Source organism: Carassius gibelio, chromosome B10, assembly GCF_023724105.1.
Source record: "Carassius gibelio isolate Cgi1373 ecotype wild population from Czech Republic chromosome B10, carGib1.2-hapl.c, whole genome shotgun sequence".
In the NCBI taxonomy this organism is placed as follows: Eukaryota; Metazoa; Chordata; class Actinopteri; order Cypriniformes; family Cyprinidae; genus Carassius; species Carassius gibelio.
Genome location: NC_068405.1, coordinates 24,057,355 through 24,074,854, shown reverse-complemented (window position 1 = coordinate 24,074,854; position 17,500 = coordinate 24,057,355). Strand labels below are relative to the sequence as shown.

Sequence of the window (17,500 nt, the reverse complement as noted above, 5' to 3'; positions counted from 1 at the left end):
GTCTGTCATCTGTCTGTTGTCCATCTGTCTGTCGTCTGTCTGTCGTCCATCTGTCTGTCGTCTGTCTGTCTGTCGTCCATCTGTCTGTCATCCATCTGTCTGTCGTCCATCTTTCTGTCGTCCATCTGTCTGTCATCTGTCTGTCGTCTGTCTGTCGTCCATCTGTCTGTCGTCCATCTGTCTGTCGTCTGTCTGTCGTCCATCTGTCTGTCGTCCATCTGTCTGTCGTCCGTCTGTCGTCTGTCTGTCGTCCATCCGTCTGTCTCTCCATCTGTCATCTGTCTGTCGTCCATCTGTCTGTCGTCTGTCTGTCGTCCATCTGTCTGTCGTCTGTCTGTCGTCCATCTGTCTGTCATCTGTCTGTCGTCCATCTGTCTGTCGTCTGTCTGTCGTCCATCCGTCTGTCATCTGTCTGTCGTCTGTCTGTCGTCCATCTGTCTGTCGTCTGTCTGTCGTCCATCTGTCTGTCGTCTGTCTGTCGTCCATCCGTCTGTCTCTCCATCTGTCTGTCATCTGTCTGCCGTCTGTCTGTCGTCCCATGTCTGTCGTCTGTCTGTCTGTCATCTGTCTGTTTGTCACCTATCCATCTCTCTCCATCTGTCTGTCATCTGTCTGTCAACTGTCTGTCGTCTGTCTGTCGTCCCATGTCTGTCTGTTTGTCACCTATCCATCTGTCTCTCCATCTGTCTGTCATCTGTCTGTCATCTGTCTGTCATCTGTCTGTCGTCTGTCTGTCGTCCATCTGTCTGTCGTCTGTCTGTCGTCCATCTGTCTGTCGTCTGTCTGTCGTCCATCCGTCTGTCTCTCCATCTGTCTGTCATCTGTCTGCCGTCTGTCTGTCGTCCCATGTCTGTCGTCTGTCTGTCTGTCATCTGTCTGTTTGTCTGTCATCTGTTTGTCGTCCATCTGTCTATGTATCATCTGTTTGTCTGTCTGTCCATCTGTCTATTTGTCATCTGTCTGTCTTGTCTCTCCATCTGTCTGTTTGTCATCTGTCTATCTCTCCATCTGTCTGTTTGTCATCTGTCTATCTGTCTCTCCATTTGTCCGTCTTTCTGTTTGTCTTTCCATCTGTCTCTCTCCTCATCTGTCTGTCTCTCCATTTATCTGTCTGTCGTCTGTCTGTCTGTCTCACTATCTGTCATCTGTCTCTCTGTCATCTGTTTATCTTTCTCTCTTTCCATCTGTCATCTTTCTCTCTCTGTCTGTCTCTCTATCTGTCTCTCATCTGTCTGTCTCTCATCTGTCTCTCTGTACCTCTGTCCTTCTGTCTATCTGTCTTTCTGTCTCCATCTGTTTCTCCATGTGTCTGTCTGTCTGTGGAGAGACAGCACTCTGTTTTCCATGAGAATGCAGGAATGCTGCTCTCTTTGCTTGTGATTTCCTGTAGCGTGACAGAACTGTGTTAGTGAGTGTGTGTATGCGAGCGTGTGTGTGTGTGTGTTCAGTGTGTGTGTTTATCAGGGCGTCTCTCCTGTGTTCACTGATTTCTTCACACTGTAACGTGTCTCACTGTGACTTCCTCAAAGCAACTGATGTTACTCAAGAGAATCAGAGGAACACACACACACACAAACACTTGATCTGTGCTGTTAAGAGGTTTCAGTTAGTTCTGCTAGTTAAGAAGCGGTGTGTGTGTTCAGTGTTGTGTGTGTTTGTGTGTGCTGTTGGTCACTATGATCAGTTTGTGTTGTGATCGAGTGTGTTTGACCCTTGTGTTCGTAGTGCATTAAGGGTGTGTGACAGATGAGCACACCTGAGGAGAGTGTGAGAGGTCAGATCTTCATCTGTCCGTCTGTCTGTAACACACATCTGTATCCTGTCTCTCCATCTTACACACATCCAGAAAAACATCATTGTTTCAGTTCAGCTTATCTCTGCTCTCCCAAATATCCTGTTTCTTCGAGCTGCGCGTCCAGAAGCAATAGAAAGCTCTTCCTCCTGCAGGCTGACTTCACTTCCAGCTTTAGCACAATCTCATCCGCTCCGAACCGCGCTCTGCAGAACCCCGCACACACACACACACACACACACACACACACACACACGGCAGCGGCGCGAGGACGGCCGTCGTGCTCCAGCATGGCCAGCACCATCAAGGTAAGAGCGGCTCCTCAAACACTCGTTTCTGGAGAGCTCCATCTTCTGAGAGTGTGTGTGGATCTTCGCTCTGTGTGGAGACTCTAAGGTCAAATCTGTGGCTGATTTCATAAACTGCTTTGACTAGTCGTACAACTTAGTCAACTAATCATAACTGTTACAGGGTTTCTGCGGGTCTTACAAAGTATTAATTCACTCTTTTCACAAATGAATGCCTTAAAATGTCTTAAATGAGAGCAGAAAGTCTTAAAGTCTTAAAGCATTAACTGCGAAAAAATGTTTCTCTTCCTCAGTATTTGTGTCTTGTTTTCCAGTGCAGATATCTAAACATCCTTTAATCAGGACACATTAGATGCAAAATCTTGTTTTCTGAGAAACCGAACAAAATCAAGTGAGTTTATGATTAAAACAAAAACAATATCTTTCAGTGGGGAATGAAAACTTATTTATATAATAGATTTTTCTGAACCTTTTGGCAGAAATTTGTTCTTTTTTTTGTTTTGTTTTATCCATAAATTCAAAAACAAGACTTCATATGCTGATCTTGCATCTCCAGTAAATGTATCTTGATTTAAGGAACTTTAGACATCTGCACTGGAAAACAAGACAGATCTCTCTCTCTTTTTTTTTAAGGCATGTTCAAAAGGTAAATGTTATTTCCATATTCTAGTGTTTGTGAGCAGAGCTATCCGATCTAAAAGCTTTAGGTAAGTGAATTACAAAGGAACGGAGATCTGTTGTATTTGAAAAAAATGTAAAGTGTTGCAAATATATGACAATCAGATTTAGAGACCATATTGATGTATTGTGTTCCCTTCAATTTATTCTGAACTTTTTATTGACTTTGTCTGGAGAAGTTCACCTTCACCAACCCTGCAGAAACCCTGTTTTATTCAGTTAGATCCGAGAAGGGAAAGTTAGACTGGTTAAACGCTAGTTAAGTTGGACTAGCTTTTATGACTGAAATCTCATTTGTTTCAGTTTTTCACTGATTCTTGAGTCATGACACAAAACACGTCCAGCAATTGTAACATGCTCATATTCTGATCATAAGTGCTCGGATAATTTTGGTGTTTAAATGTGAATATTGAGATCCCGGTGAATGTACATGGATAGAGGAAAACAATGAATTGTTTTATTTGTTCATATAACTGTTTTTAAAAGTTACCTAACCCTGTTTTATAAAGCGTAACATCCTCACTGATTGTTGTGTTTGATTTAATACGGTAATTAACTGATTCAGTGTATTAGACAGTTAAAATGATTACAAATTCAGGTTTTCATCACCACTCTCAGATGACTTTTGAATAATATTTCATTGATGTTTTATATTTGTTGACAAATTGTTGGTCACATCTGAAAGTGTAATCTGTCTGCTAACATGACAATGCTTTGAAATGTTAAAAACAACTTAATTCCTGTTAAAGATAAAGTTAAAATTATATTACACAGTCCAAGGTAAAAAGCACATTTTGATAAAAATAGAGTAAAGTTGTGAGGTAGAATCGAAGCATAGCTCACTGGCTCTACACATTAGATATATAAATTAAGTTTCATTTGTCTGAGCACAGTATTTATTTATGGCACCCTTTTGTCCTGCGTCTCACGAATCAGTGATTTATGATTGCAGAGTTTAAAGTTTCAGTGGAATATTTTATCCTCTTCAGTTTATTTATTTTGCGTCTGCTTCAAATCAGCTCTACTTCACAGTGTTTTATCGTTTCTCGTGTGGATAAAAGCGTCTGCTGAATGAAGTATCGAGACTGTTCCTCCGGTTAAAGCTGACCTGTGATGCTTCGTTTAGTCAGGAATAGTTTTTCACACACTTTAGTTTTTCACACACTTTAGTTCTCGTACCATGAGACACTTCCATTCAAGAGCATCACTACAAACGTTATACGTTCAGTTAAACTTTATAACACAGACATGAAGGTTTCTGTACGGATCTCTAAGGGATAGTTGATCTGAAAATGATCATTGTGTCAGTATTTACTGAAAAAAAGAAGATATTTAGATTTTTATTTTTTTGTCCATACATTTAAAGTCAGTTTTGCTCAAATGTTGTTTGGTTCCTGATGTTCTTCAGAATCATTTTTATTTCCACTGCTCCACAGAAGAAGAAAAGCCGAACAGGTTTGAAACATGACGAGGAGAGTAATCTTTAAGATCCACCGGGTCACGCATGTAAACACGCGTGTCTGACTGTAGAGATGTCTGAACATGGAGTCGGTGGAGAGATGATTCGCACAGATGTGCAGAGAATGTGAAACTCATCAGATGCTGATCTCTGCTGTCGTCTCTGCTTCTCTTCATGTTTCATTCAACTTTTATTAGAAAGTCAGATTTGAGTATCTTGAGTCTAAACAACAAACGCTTCTGTCGGTTCACATACAGTGAACACTTATAATATTAATATGAATCATTCTGAACATTTATCAAGTCATTCCTCACAGAAATAATGGCTGAGTCCGAACAGGTTTCCTAAACTCTTCTGCCGTCTGTCAGTCAAGCAGATAGTCCCGCCCCCAACCAGCGATATTTTAGTATCAAGATATTAGAATTTTTGTCAGTATTCTGATTTAGATAAGAATAAGAATAGTTTATGGATATATGCACACAGTTGTTTAAAACATAAAGCTCCTGTGAACATTACTGCACAAGACTGAAAGTAACTGCAGAGAGATGTTGAAAAATTCACAAAAGCAAACTTTTTCCTGTTAGCATTTGTGTTTGTGAACACAGTATTACACACAATTAAAGACACAGATCCAGCTTGTGTAGTTGTGTAGATGTGAGGAGTTACTGATGAAGTATTGTGGCTTTCTGATCGCTCGTGTTTGAAAAAGGAAGTCAAGATACTTCCTGTTAGATTTGTGTGTGTTACAGAGAGAATTGTGTGTTGTGTTTTGAAATAAGTAAGAGAATCATTTTTACAGGGTATATAATATATATTTGTATAATATTTCAACTAAGGAACAAGTTTTTAATGGTTTCAGACTAGTTTTAGTTAACTATGATAACTCTTTTCACTCAAACTCTTTGAACATCGTGAACAATCACACTCTTGGTCTCTGTGGAGGGTGGAGCGTTGTATTTGCGTTGCTCTGAGGTTAATTTCGTGTCGCTCCCGCGGCGTTAACGATGGGCGTCTTCCTCGCTTCATTAGAGGCTCTCACAAATGCAGATGGATGAGCTTTTTCCTCTTTTCCATTCCCAGCCCCTGTTATCCCGTGCTGTCAGGAATGCAGGAAATGCTAGCAGAACACTTCCTGTCTGTGGCTACATGTGTGAATGACCCAAACGCTGATTTCTCGACGTGTAAACCCATACAAGTCTGCTTTCATTCGCTAGAACAGGGGTCTCCAACCGTATTTCACTTGGGAGCTACTTAAATCTTGGGAGCTACACTTAAATCTCTTTAATAATCTATCAGTCCAAACGGTTGTACACAGCATTGTTCAAAGGCGCAGGAAATATTAAAAAGAACCGATACACACACTGAAATAATTTTACCAAAAGCCAAGAAATAAAATTAGCAGCACTATGCTCTTTTTATTTGTCTAAACAGTGAAATAAAACATTTTAAAAAAAAATCTTGGCCAGATTTTAAACTAACAAAAATATTCATAACGTGTTATCCATGTACTAAAAGTTGTGACCATTTTTTATAATAAAATTATAAAATGTCAGCCTTGAAAACTTTTTTTTTTTATAAAAGGATGAGTCAGAATGATCAATTAAATTTAACTTGCTCCATAAACAGTTCTACATAAGCTAATGTAAAAATCTCCACACTTCTGACTACATTAGAGGCTAAATGCCATCGAGCGGTGAAAGGGTTAGCCGGGTCTAACTCAGAAGAGCAAGCACAGGATTATAACTCTGATTGGATTATTCTGAAAAAAGGAAGTCACATACACCTAGAAGATAGACCTCCAGTGTTTTGGAGAACCCTGCTCTAGAACATCTCTTTCATTCACTTTTCTGTGTTTATCACTGCTGTTCTTTCTATGGAGGTGTGCAGACTGTCAATCACTGCAGTGCTTCCCTCTGATTGGCTGAGAGCGTGTGGTGGGCGGGGCATTGTGTGTGTTATGGGCGTGTTCATATCTGCTGGAACGCAGGAGTTGTGAGTGTGTTATCTTGATGAAGCTGATGTTGACTGTGAGTTGGTGTGTGTGTGTGTGTGTGGTGTGCTGGAGTGTGTTTCTCTCTCAGGTTAAGGTTCCTCTGACCGGTTTGCTCACTAATGGGCTTCACAGCTCTGTTATCAGCGGCCTGCAGATTCATCTGGTTTCCGACATCACTTCCTTTTCCTGCAGCTGATCCCAGATCTGCGCTCCTCATGAATTCATCTGAGTTTAACTCTATAAAGCTCCTGTTTCATGAATGTCTAAGATCTCTAAATGATTAACACGATCAGTCTGCTCATGTCTTCTGTCTCTGATGGATAGTTGAGAGTGTTTGATCCAGTAAATTCTCTTCTGGTGTAACTGTACAAGCGTCCAGCTTCAGCTCGACTCAGATCTCTCCTGATTGAGCTGCTGAGTTGCAAAAACAGAGAAACAGAGACATAATTACATAATTGCATAGCTGCTGTTCAAACCAAGCAAAATCAATTAGTTTAATCCAGGCTAAAAAGTAATAATGCACATTTGATCAGATATAACTGCATTCCAAGATTATTAGATGCATTATTCGAATGCTTGGTGAAAGAGATGTGTTTTTAATCTAGATTTAAACAGAGAGAGTGTGTCTGAACCCCGAACATTATCAGGAAGGCTATTCCAGAGTTTGGGAGCCAAATGTGAGAAAGCTCTACCTCCTTTAGTGGACTTTGCTATCCTAGGAACGACCAAAAGTCCAGCGTTTTGTGACCTTAGGGTGCGTGATGGATCTTTTTAAAATTGCTTTTATGGACTGTCAGTAATATTCTAGTGTGTTGTACTGTAATGAGTATTTTATGATTTATAATTTATACTCTGTATTGCATTTATTGTATTTTATTAGTTTGTAGCGCTTTGGGTTCTAGAAAAGCGCATTATAAATAAAATGTAATATTATTATTACTTAAAAATCACATATTAATGTCTTATTTATTTTGCAAGACCTTAATCTAAATGTTTAAACTACTTTACTAAGAATGAACAAGCAGTAATTAGGAGTATTTTGAAGCAAAAGTCATAGTTAATAGTTATTAGAAAGAATCGGACCCTAATCTAAAGTGTGACCAGAATAATTGATGTATTTACTTGAAGAATCAAAATAACCCTTTCATTTCCGTCCTTGTACCATTAACTTAAAAATCGAGGTTGATATAGGATTTAAAAAGTAATAAGTAATTAAATACTTTTTTTAAGAGCGTAATTTGTACAGTAATCTAATTAGACTATTGAAGATGTAATTAGTAACTAGTAATTAATTACATTTTTAGAGAAATTAACCCAACACTGGCTGTAATCCACTACAAGCTCACATTTAGACTCACCTCCATTGTAGATAGCCACGCCCACATCTCAACAGCCAATCAACAACTGATGGATATAACCAAGGACTACATTTCTGATCTTTTTGGCAGTAACTCTCAGCTCAGAAACGCAAACTCTGTGTGTGTGTGTGTGTGTGTGTGTCCTGTAGGAGGCGCTGTCGGTGGTGAGTGAGGATCAGTCTTTATACGAGTGTTCGTACGGAGTGTCTCAGTATAAGACGGACATGACTGCGTCCGCCGCCGGTGAATACGGCCCAAACAAACTCAGTCCCAGAGTGCATCAGCAGGACTGGCTGGCTCCGCCCCCTGGACGCATCACTGTGAAGCTGGAGTGTGGCGCGGGATCCAGGTGAGACACGCCCCCAGAGCAGGAGAGAGGTCAGACCGGGGTCACACAGAGGGATAATCAGAGATGGATCACATGTGCCTTAACTCTTTCCCTGCCAGCATGTTTGAAAAAAGTTGCCAGCCACTGACAGCGTTTTTGCTTATTTTGACTAAAATCTCACGGCCTCCATAATATTTTGTTGTATGAATATCTGAACATGCAATAGATCCAATATTCAGTAATATAATCAGAGTAAAGCTGCAGTAGATGTCTTCCATCAGAACTCCTTTAACACTTTCTGGATCCACACTTCACTCGCTAGCATCAGACTGTTCTCATTATACACTGTTAGTGTTGAGGATCGCATTAGTTTTCATACGAGATGCTCGTTTCTGCGTCTTCCTGGTCTGTGTTTTTGATCAGTGACTCATTCAGGAGATGTGTAACAGCGCCCCCTAGTGTATAACAGTGAGAGCATGGACACTTCTGTGTTTGGCAGGGAAAGAGTTAATAACCAAACACATTACAGCCATGAAGTCTCTGAATTTCCATCAGAGTTGTGGATCACTCAGTCACTGTTTACGGATCACTTAGGAATGAATGAGGAATGCCTTAAGATGAATCCTGTCGCAAAAAGTCAGTAACTTATTTTATTAAACAGCATTTTTTCATGCTAAACTCTAAAAATAGTTCAATCTGGAAGTATTGTTTATTGTAAAACATGTTGAAGATTCGCTGATAGACAATCATCTGACCTCCTGAATGTTTCTGTGTGCGCAGCATGATATCAGATCTCTGTCAGTTCAGAAAAAAGGCTCAGAAAATCTGTTAATCAAATATAGATTTCATCTGAACACTTCTGCACAGCATGCTTTGAAAAGTGTGTGTGTGTGTGTATCTGTGTCTCTGTGTGTGTGTGTGTGTGTGTCTGTGTCTCTGTGTGTGTGTGTGTGTGTGTGTCTGTGTCTCTGTGTGTGTGTGTGTGTGTGTGTGTGTGTGTGTGTGCGTGAGTCTCTGTGTGTCTGTGTGTGTGTGTCTCTGTGTGTGTGTGTGTGTGTGTGTCTGTGTGTGTGTCTCTGTGTGTGTGTGTGTGTGTGTGTGTGTGTGTGTCTCTGTGTGTGTGTGTCTCTGTGTGTGTGTGTGTGTGTGTGTGCGTGCGTGCGTGAGTCTCTGTGTCTCTGTGTGTGTGTGTGTATGTGTCTCTGTGTGTGTGTGTGTGTCTGTGTGTGTGTGTCTCTGTGTGTGTGTGTGTGTGTGTGTGTCTCTGTGTGTGTGTGTGTATGTGTCTCTGTGTGTCTGTGTGTGTCTGTGTGTGTGTGTGTGTGTCTCTGTGTGTGTGTGTGTGTGTGTGTGTTGGGGGGTTATGGCACAGCTCTGGTTGATACAGACACACAGAAGCGCTCTGGATCTGGTCTGTGTTGTTCCTCTGAAGTCGTCAGGACATGTGGCTCTGTGCCGTCTCTCCACTATCAGATCATCAGATTGATTCGATGGAAAGATGATGATCCAGTGATCTTCTGCCCAGAACACTCATTGATCATCATAATGTGTTCCTCACCAGATGGAAACCAGCTTCAGTTCTCAACAAATAGAAGAAAATCAGACATCAGAGACACTGCTCTTTTAGTGTCACTGAGATACTGTGATCGTCTTTATTATTTTCTGTTTCCTTTTTTTATATTAGTTAAACATTTAGTAGATTTTGGTATTTTTGTCACTTTTTTATTAGTTTATATATATAAATATACAGTACAGACCATAAGTTTGGACACACCTTCTCATTCAAAGAGTTTTCTTTATTTTCATGACTATGAAGATTGTAGAGTCACGCTGAAGGCATCGAGGGCTATTTGACCAAGAAGGAGAGTGATGATGACCTGGCCTCCACAGTCACCGGACCTGAACCCAATCGAGATGGTTTAGGGGTGAGCTGGACCGCAGACAGAAGGCAAAAGGGCCAACAAGTGCTGAGCATCTCTCGGGGAACTCCTTCAAGACTGTTGAAGACCATTTCAGGTGACTACCTCTTGAAGCTCATCAAGAGAAAGCCAAGAGTGTGCAAAGCAGTAATCAAAGCAAAAGAAGAACCTACAATATGACATATTTTCAGTTGTTCACACTTTTTTTTTATGTATATAATTCCATATATAATTCCACATGTGTTAATTCATAGTTTTGATGCCTTCAGTGTGAATCTACACTTTTCATAGTCATGAAAATAAAGAAAACTCTTTGAATGAGAAGGTATGTCCAAACCTTTGGTCTGTACTGTGTGTTTATTATTTTTTTATATATATATTATTTCATCTAGTATTGTTTGTGCTTTAGTTTAAGGCAGACACTGTGTTTGGCTGTAGTCTCTGTGTTGAAGTGACTGATGAAGGTGATGTGAAGCAGCTGGGGTCAGTGTGTGAGCTTCTCTGCTGTCGTTGCTCCTGCATCAGCAGCGCTGGCCGTGTTTGACAGATGCGTGCCAGTTTAGCAGCTCTTTCCATCTCCACGAGCCCAACAGTTGGTCGACACATGAGCGAATGCGTCTGAAGCCTCTGGGCTGTTGATGTGACACATTCCAGCAGAATCCCTCACATCTGTCCTCGTGCAGAAGAGTGAAGAAACGCTCTGGACAGATCGAGTGTTAGCATCATCTGCCCACGCTCCTCCGGCGTTCACCTTCTGTCTTTCTTTCAGTTCATTCAGCTGAACACTGTAACAAAGACTTGGTTTGGGGTCAGTAAGATGTGTTTGAAAGTCTCTCCTGCTCACTGAGACTACATTTATTTGATCAAAAATACAGAAAATATTGTAAAATAATCAGTGTTGGGGTAGTTACTCAAAAAATGTATTTAGTTACTAGTTACTTTTGTAAATTGTAATGAGATTACTTTGCTAGTTACTGCATTTGAAAAGTAACTTCACTACTTATTACTTTACTTTACTTTTTAAAAGTTTTTTAGGGATTTTTTTCCAAATCCCGTTTTCTGTTTTAATTTTTCTTGCTTCCATTTTTTTTCTCAACTCCTTTTTAATGGTTAAATTTAAATGTATTAATCAAAAAGCATGTCTAATTAATTTAAATCATAACACTTATACATTTTCACAGCAATTTATAAAAAAAATTTTTTAAATGACATGTTTAGGGCCCTATAAAATGTTTTATTTTTTGTTCACCATGATTGATTTTTATAGCATGTGTAATTATTTAAATGCATAGAAACAACTTCATTTATTAAATTTTTCTTAAAATAGCCTTATGAAATATTTTTTTCCCTTCAGAAATTCTGGTTATCAAATGAAGGCATAAAACATTCATTTTGATTTTCTTTTAAATATTGAAAATTAATTTTTTGGTAAACAAAAGGGGATTTTAAAAATAAAACATGGAAGAAATGTTAAGCAGGAGATGCTTTAAAGCCCGAGGTTTCCCCGGTAACAGCTGTAAAGAAAGCAGTGCTGAGCTCACAAATGCTGCTTTATCAGGCATATAACATACAAGTCTTCCTTCAGAAATACAGTGATATAAAAACACCTGTGTCTCGTTTTGATATTTAAACATATAAATGTAAGGAATTATTATTAAACTTGCAGTACGTGCTCATGTTTATTCAACAAAGCCTTTTGGAAAATCATTTAGTTTTAAAATCGTGGGGAGTCTCCAAAAATAAATGTATGGGAAACCCATCCCACATCACAACCACCTGAGCCCAAGTTCAGTCTACTCATCACCCTAACTTTAACTGCGTTTGCAGACTGCACCGCAGCCAGACCGACCGGAAGTTACCTTAGGGCCAGGCGCGATGACATTTCAGCACTTGACAAACGGAGAGCGACTCCTACGTAGCACTTGAAGCACAGCTGTGCGATTGCTTTACGTGCAATGTTGGGAAACGCACGTCAAACAATAACGAAGGATCGTAAAATTACTAGTAGAAAACACTCTTAAGCGCTAAGATTCGTTATCGGGAAACCCGGCACAGAACTTTACACACAGGCAAACACGGTGTAGTTACCAATATTATTAGTTTAATGCGTTACTTTACTTCATTACCCAAAAATATAATATAGTTACTGTAATCCGTTACTTTGTAACTCGTTACCTCCAACACTGAAAATAATATTAGGATATTAATCATCTGTTTTCTGTGTGAATCTGTGTTAAAGTGTAATGTATTTCTGTGATGCTCCGCTGTATTTTCAGCATCATTCCTCCAGTCTTCAGTGTCACATGATCTTCAGAAATCAGAATAATATGATGATTTACTGCTCAAGAAACATTTCTGATTATTAGCAATGTTGAAAACATTTTATTTTTATTTTGAAAGGATTCACAGATGAATAGAAAGTAAAAAAAAAAACATTTATTGGAAATAGAAATCTTATGGAGCATTAGAGGTGTCTTTTCTGGCACTTTTGATCAATTTAATGCATCTTCTAATTTCTTAGACATATCCTACTGACCCAAAACTTTTGAATGGTATTTTATACTTGTTTTGTATTGTGTGTGTAAACAAGAGTTTTGTAGTGTGTGTATTAAATGTGTAGTACTCAGTACTCAGAATTTGTGCTCTGCATTTAACCCATCCGAAATGCACACACACAGAGCAGTGAACACACACACACACTGTGAGCACACCCCCGGAGCAGTGTTCATCATTTATGCTGTGGCGCCCGGGGAGCAGTTGGGGGTTCGATGCCTTGCTCAAGGACACCTAAGTCGTGGTATTGAAGGTGGAGAGAGAGCTGTTCATGCACTCCCCCCACACACAATTCCTGCCGGCCCGGGACTAGAACCCACAACCCTTCTATTGGGAGTCCAACCCTCTAACCATTTGGCCACGACTTCCACGACTTGTTGTAGTCTGTGTGTGTATGTGTGTGTTGTAGTGTGTGTGTGAGACCATATGTCCCCACAGGAAAGTAAATGATGTGAAAGTGTAAGAATGGAAACAGGTTTTCTGCAGTGTAGAGTTAAGTGACAGAAAATATAGTTTAGTCAGTATAACAGTAATATAAGGCTATGTAAAGTTCCCACAATTCACAGAAACAAACGTGTGTGTGTGCGTGCGTGCGCGTGTGTGTGTGTGTGTGCAGGTCCTCTCCTGATGTGTGTTCTGTGGTGAAGGGGAAGGGTTCTCCAGTGATGTACAGCAGCTCTATGGAGCCGAACACGTGGAGCAGCGAGCGCAGAGTGATCGTTCCTGCAGGTGACTCATCACAGCTGTGTGTGCTTCATCATTCTGTCTAACTTCCTGCTGAGCTGCTGATGCTCACCAACAACATCCTGTTTCCCGCTCATGCAGCAGGACCATAGACGTGTGTGCTTACACTGATTCACAGCTTTTATCTGTCAACTAGTGGATTTATGAGTAGAGCACAGTATGAACTGGACACACGCTGAACTGTAATTAGAATTATTAGAATTATAATTCTATTATCATTTACTCTCCCTCGTGTTGTTCCAAACCTGAGTGAACTGCTTTCAAAAGATAGTCAAACCAAACTCAGTAAATAAAAAAATGTAACTAATTAATCACACATGTTTTTCTGAAATTAATCACAATTAATTACAGTTATTTTCACCTAACATTAAAGTTTTTAAATATAAATTTATATTGTAATAATGTAGGAACAACATAAAGGCATTAAGTGTCACCATCTTATACGCCTGCAGGCGAGGATCACTGATACCAGTGCTGCAGGTGTCCCTATCAAATAAATTAATTAAATGAATTTAACTTAAAACAGTCTTCACATCAACCCATTATAATAAATGTCATATTTACCTGTGCCCTTCAGCAAGCAGGAAATATACAAAAATTGAATAAAACTAAATTCTAAATAAAAAATATTCAATCCCTAAAGCTAAGTTATTGATGTACTCTTCTCGATGAACAGACATCACATCCGCTGGTTATTATGTTGCTGCTCAACAGGACGGGGATCTGACACGCATCCTAATGTCTCATAATGTTTTATATGTTATTGCACTTTAAAATGAAATTATACACAAATTATACACAACACTCTTTACAAAGAATATGAAAAGAGAGTGTAAAGAGTGTGTAAAGAGTGTTTAAAGAGAGTGTAACGAGAGTGTAAAGAGAGTGTAAAGAGAGTGTAAAGAGTGTGTAAAGAGTGTTTAAAGAGAGTGTAACAAGAGTGTAAAGAGTGTGTAACGAGAGTGTAAAGAGTGTGTAAAGAGTGTAAAGAGAGTGTAAAGAGTGTATAGAGAGTAAAGAGTGTTTAAAGAGAGTGTAACGAGTGTGTAAAGAGTGTGTAAAGAGAGTGTAAAGAGTGTGTAAAGAGTGTGTAAAGAGAGTTGTAAAGAGTGTTTAAAAAGAGTGTAAAGAGAGTGTTTAAAGAGAGTATAAAGATAGTTTAAAGAGTGTGTAAAGAGAGTGTAAAGAGTGTGTAAAGAGTGTGTAAAGAGAGTTTAAAGAGTGTGTAAAGAGAGTGTAAAGAGTGTTTAAAGAGAGTGTAAAGAGAGTGTAAAGAGTGTTTAAAGAGAGTGTAAAGAGTGTGTAAAGAGAGTTTAAAGAGTGTGTAAAGAGAGTGTAAAGAGTGTGTAAAGAGTGTGTAAAGAGTGTGTAAAGAGAGTGTAAAGAGAGTTGTAAAGAGTGTTTAAAGAGAGTGTAAAGAGAGTGTTTAAAGAGAGTGTAAAGAGAGTGTAAAGAGTGTTTAAAGAGAGTGTAAAGAGAGTATAAAGAGAGTGTAAAGAGAGTTGTAAAGAGTGTTTAAAGAGAGTGTAAAGAGAGTGTTTAAAGAGAGTGTAAAGAGAGTGTAAAGAGTGTTTAAAGAGTGTTTAAAGAGAGTGTAAAGAGAGTGTAAAGAGAGTGTAAAGAGAGTATAAAGAGAGTTTAAAGAGTGTGTAAAGAGAGTGTAAAGAGAGTTGTAAAGAGAGTTGTAAAGAGTGTGTAAAGAGAGTTTAAAGAGTGTTTAAAGAGAGTGTAAAGAGAGTGTAAAGAGAGTTTAAAGAGTGTGTAAAGAGAGTGTAAAGAGAGTGTAAAGAGAGTGTGAAGAGTGTGTAAAGAGTGTGTAAAGAGTGTGTAAAGAGAGTGTAAAGAGTGTTTGAAGAGAGTATAAAGATAGTTTAAAGAGTGTGTAACGAGAGTGTAAAGAGTGTGTAAAGAGTGTGTAAAGAGTGTGTAAAGAGAGTGTAAAGAGTGTGTAAAGAGTGTGTAAAGAGTGTGCTGTGTGCAGATCCGAGCCTGTGGTCAGCGGATCATGTTCGTCAGTGGCTGGAGTGGGCCGTGAAGGAGTACGGGCTTCCTGAGGTGGACCTGTCTCTGTTCCACAGCATCGACGGGAAGGAGCTCTGCAAGATGAGCAAAGACGACGTCCAGCGTCTGACCAGCAGCTACACAGCTGACATCCTGCTGTCTCACCTGCACTACCTCAGAGAGAGTGAGTCACATGACCTCTAACATGCAGTAATAATCTACTTCCTCTGTCTGTCTGAATACTGGCTTCAGCTGTTTAATGCACAGGTAGTTCAGTGTCAGTGTAATCAGCGTTCTATATTAATGCTCTGATTTTATTCAGAGAGAGAGAGAGCGCACACAGAAACATTCAGGAGCACAGAAACTAATTCACACACAGCTGTCATCTCACTCTTTCTCTCTCGAGTGATAATTAATTCATCTTTGAGTCTGATCTGAAGCAGACAGAAGTTTAGCACTAACGAACTGTGACTAATAAAAATAACCCTCATTTTTACACTAATATTGAGCTGCAAACAGCATTAACAGCTTTAACTCTTTAGTGCTTGGAATGACCATGGTATAACCAGGATAATGCACAGCAAGCCGTGTTATAACCAGGTCAATCCAGGTCATGCTTCTCCCTAAAGGAGAATTTTTTTTAATAATTATATAAAATATTTGTATTTTAGTTTCCTTTTTTAAAGATATTTGTGACACAAAACCAGTCATAAGAGTCAGTTTATTGAAATTGAGATGTATACATCATCTGAAGCTGAATAAATGATCTCTCCAGTGATGTGTGGTTTGTTCGGAGGACAATATTTGTCTGAGATACAACTATCTGAAAATCTGGAATCTGAGGGAGCAAAAAAATCGAAATATTGAGAAAATCATCTTTAAAGTTGTTCAGATGAAGTTCTTAGCAATGCATATTACTAATCAAACATTAAGTTTTAATATATTTACAGTAGGATATTTACTAAATATCTAAATGAACATGATCTTTACTTAATATCCTAATGATTTTTGGCATAAAAGAGAAACATATTGTTGTCTATTGCTACAAATATACAAAATATATATTTTTCAAGCCAGCTTTATGAATGATATTTTGGAAGAAATCTTAAGAAATGTTTTGCATTGTGACATTATTGAAACAGAATGCTCACGAAGCTTCAATTCGTGTTGTATCATGTACAGTGTTAGATATGCATGAGATGAGAGAGAGAGACTCGAACACTGTTTTTATCTGCCTGTCTGCTGTCACACACACACACACACACATATGCATCCACCCTTCAGTCTTCATCCGTCTCTCTTTCAGTCAGCATCGTGTTGCAGGATGTTTGTCGAATTGTTTGATTCTCTTTATTTTTCACGTGTCATGGATGTTTTGTTTCTCAGCTCCGCTTCCTCACTTGACCTCAGATGATGTTGACAAAGCCTTGCAAAACTCCCCGCGGTTAATGCATGCTCGCAATACAGGTAAGCAGCCCTGTGGCCCCGCCCTGACTCCGCCCCTGGCCCCGCCCACACCGCTTACACACACTCTGTCTGAGGTGCATGCGCTGCTGATGCTGAATGAGCTCAGACTGTCAGGCGTCGCTCACACTGATCTGTGTCTCAGGAGGAGCCAGCTTCATCTTCCCAAACGCCTCCGTCTTCCCTCCAGACGCCAGCAGAGCAGACAGCAGTCTCCACGGCCGGCGCTCCGAATGGAGTCAGCCGGCGTCTGCAGCTAAAGGTCGGTCAGAAGCACATGTGCTGCACACGTTACGCCGCTGATGCTCACCATTAACCTGAACATGTGTGTTCATTAGTTCCTCAGAGTCCTGCTGCCATCATGAGCAAAACCCAAGAGCAGAGAGTCCAGCTAGGTGAGAGCATCACTCACAAACATGAGTTTCACGTCTTGATTTTAGTAATGTCAAGCGATTAATCGCGATTAATCGCATCCAGAATACACGATTAATCGGTTGTCAGCATATTTTATTATTCTATAAATCAGCTGAAGTGCATCTCTAGGATGGTCTCTCATGTCAGTTTGTCATCTTCTTCTCAGATCCGTATCAGATTTTAGGGCCGACGAGCAGCAGACTGGCCAATCCAGGTGAGAAATTTATTTGTGAAGTGCTTTCCCACGCATGGCGTCATTACAAAACCTTATGATGTTAATATTTATATACTATCTTAATATCTTCACGCATTATAGTTGCAATAATTCTAGTGCTAATTTTCCCTGTTTAGTGAATCTGTCCCTGAATGGACAGCCCTAGTGGTGATATAGTTGAGGTGTGTGTGTGTGTGTGTGTGTGTGCGTGTGCTTCAGGTTCGGGTCAGATCCAGCTGTGGCAGTTCCTCCTGGAGCTTCTCTCCGACAGCTCG

General features: G+C 39.7%; 1 protein-coding gene across 2 annotated transcripts in view; it reads left to right on the top strand.

Moving 5' to 3' along the window:
* Positions 1-17,500, top strand: part of erg (ETS transcription factor ERG) — a 23,601-nt gene that overhangs the window by 3,241 nt on the left and 2,860 nt on the right. The window contains exons 1-9 of one of the 2 annotated variants that reach the window (XM_052567314.1): positions 1,964-2,100; positions 7,738-7,937; positions 13,005-13,117; positions 15,114-15,317; positions 16,520-16,600; positions 16,743-16,859; positions 16,936-16,992; positions 17,178-17,225; positions 17,445-17,500. The exon at positions 17,445-17,500 is cut by the window's right edge and continues 2,860 nt beyond it. In XM_052567314.1, coding sequence (XP_052423274.1) covers positions 2,083-2,100; positions 7,738-7,937; positions 13,005-13,117; positions 15,114-15,317; positions 16,520-16,600; positions 16,743-16,859; positions 16,936-16,992; positions 17,178-17,225; positions 17,445-17,500 — 894 coding nt within the window. In that variant the 5' untranslated portion in view covers positions 1,964-2,082. Of the gene's footprint in view, positions 1-1,963; positions 2,101-7,737; positions 7,938-13,004; positions 13,118-15,113; positions 15,318-16,519; positions 16,601-16,742; positions 16,860-16,935; positions 16,993-17,177; positions 17,226-17,444 lie in introns of those variants that run through there. The other variant, XM_052567315.1, reaches the window with a different exon arrangement.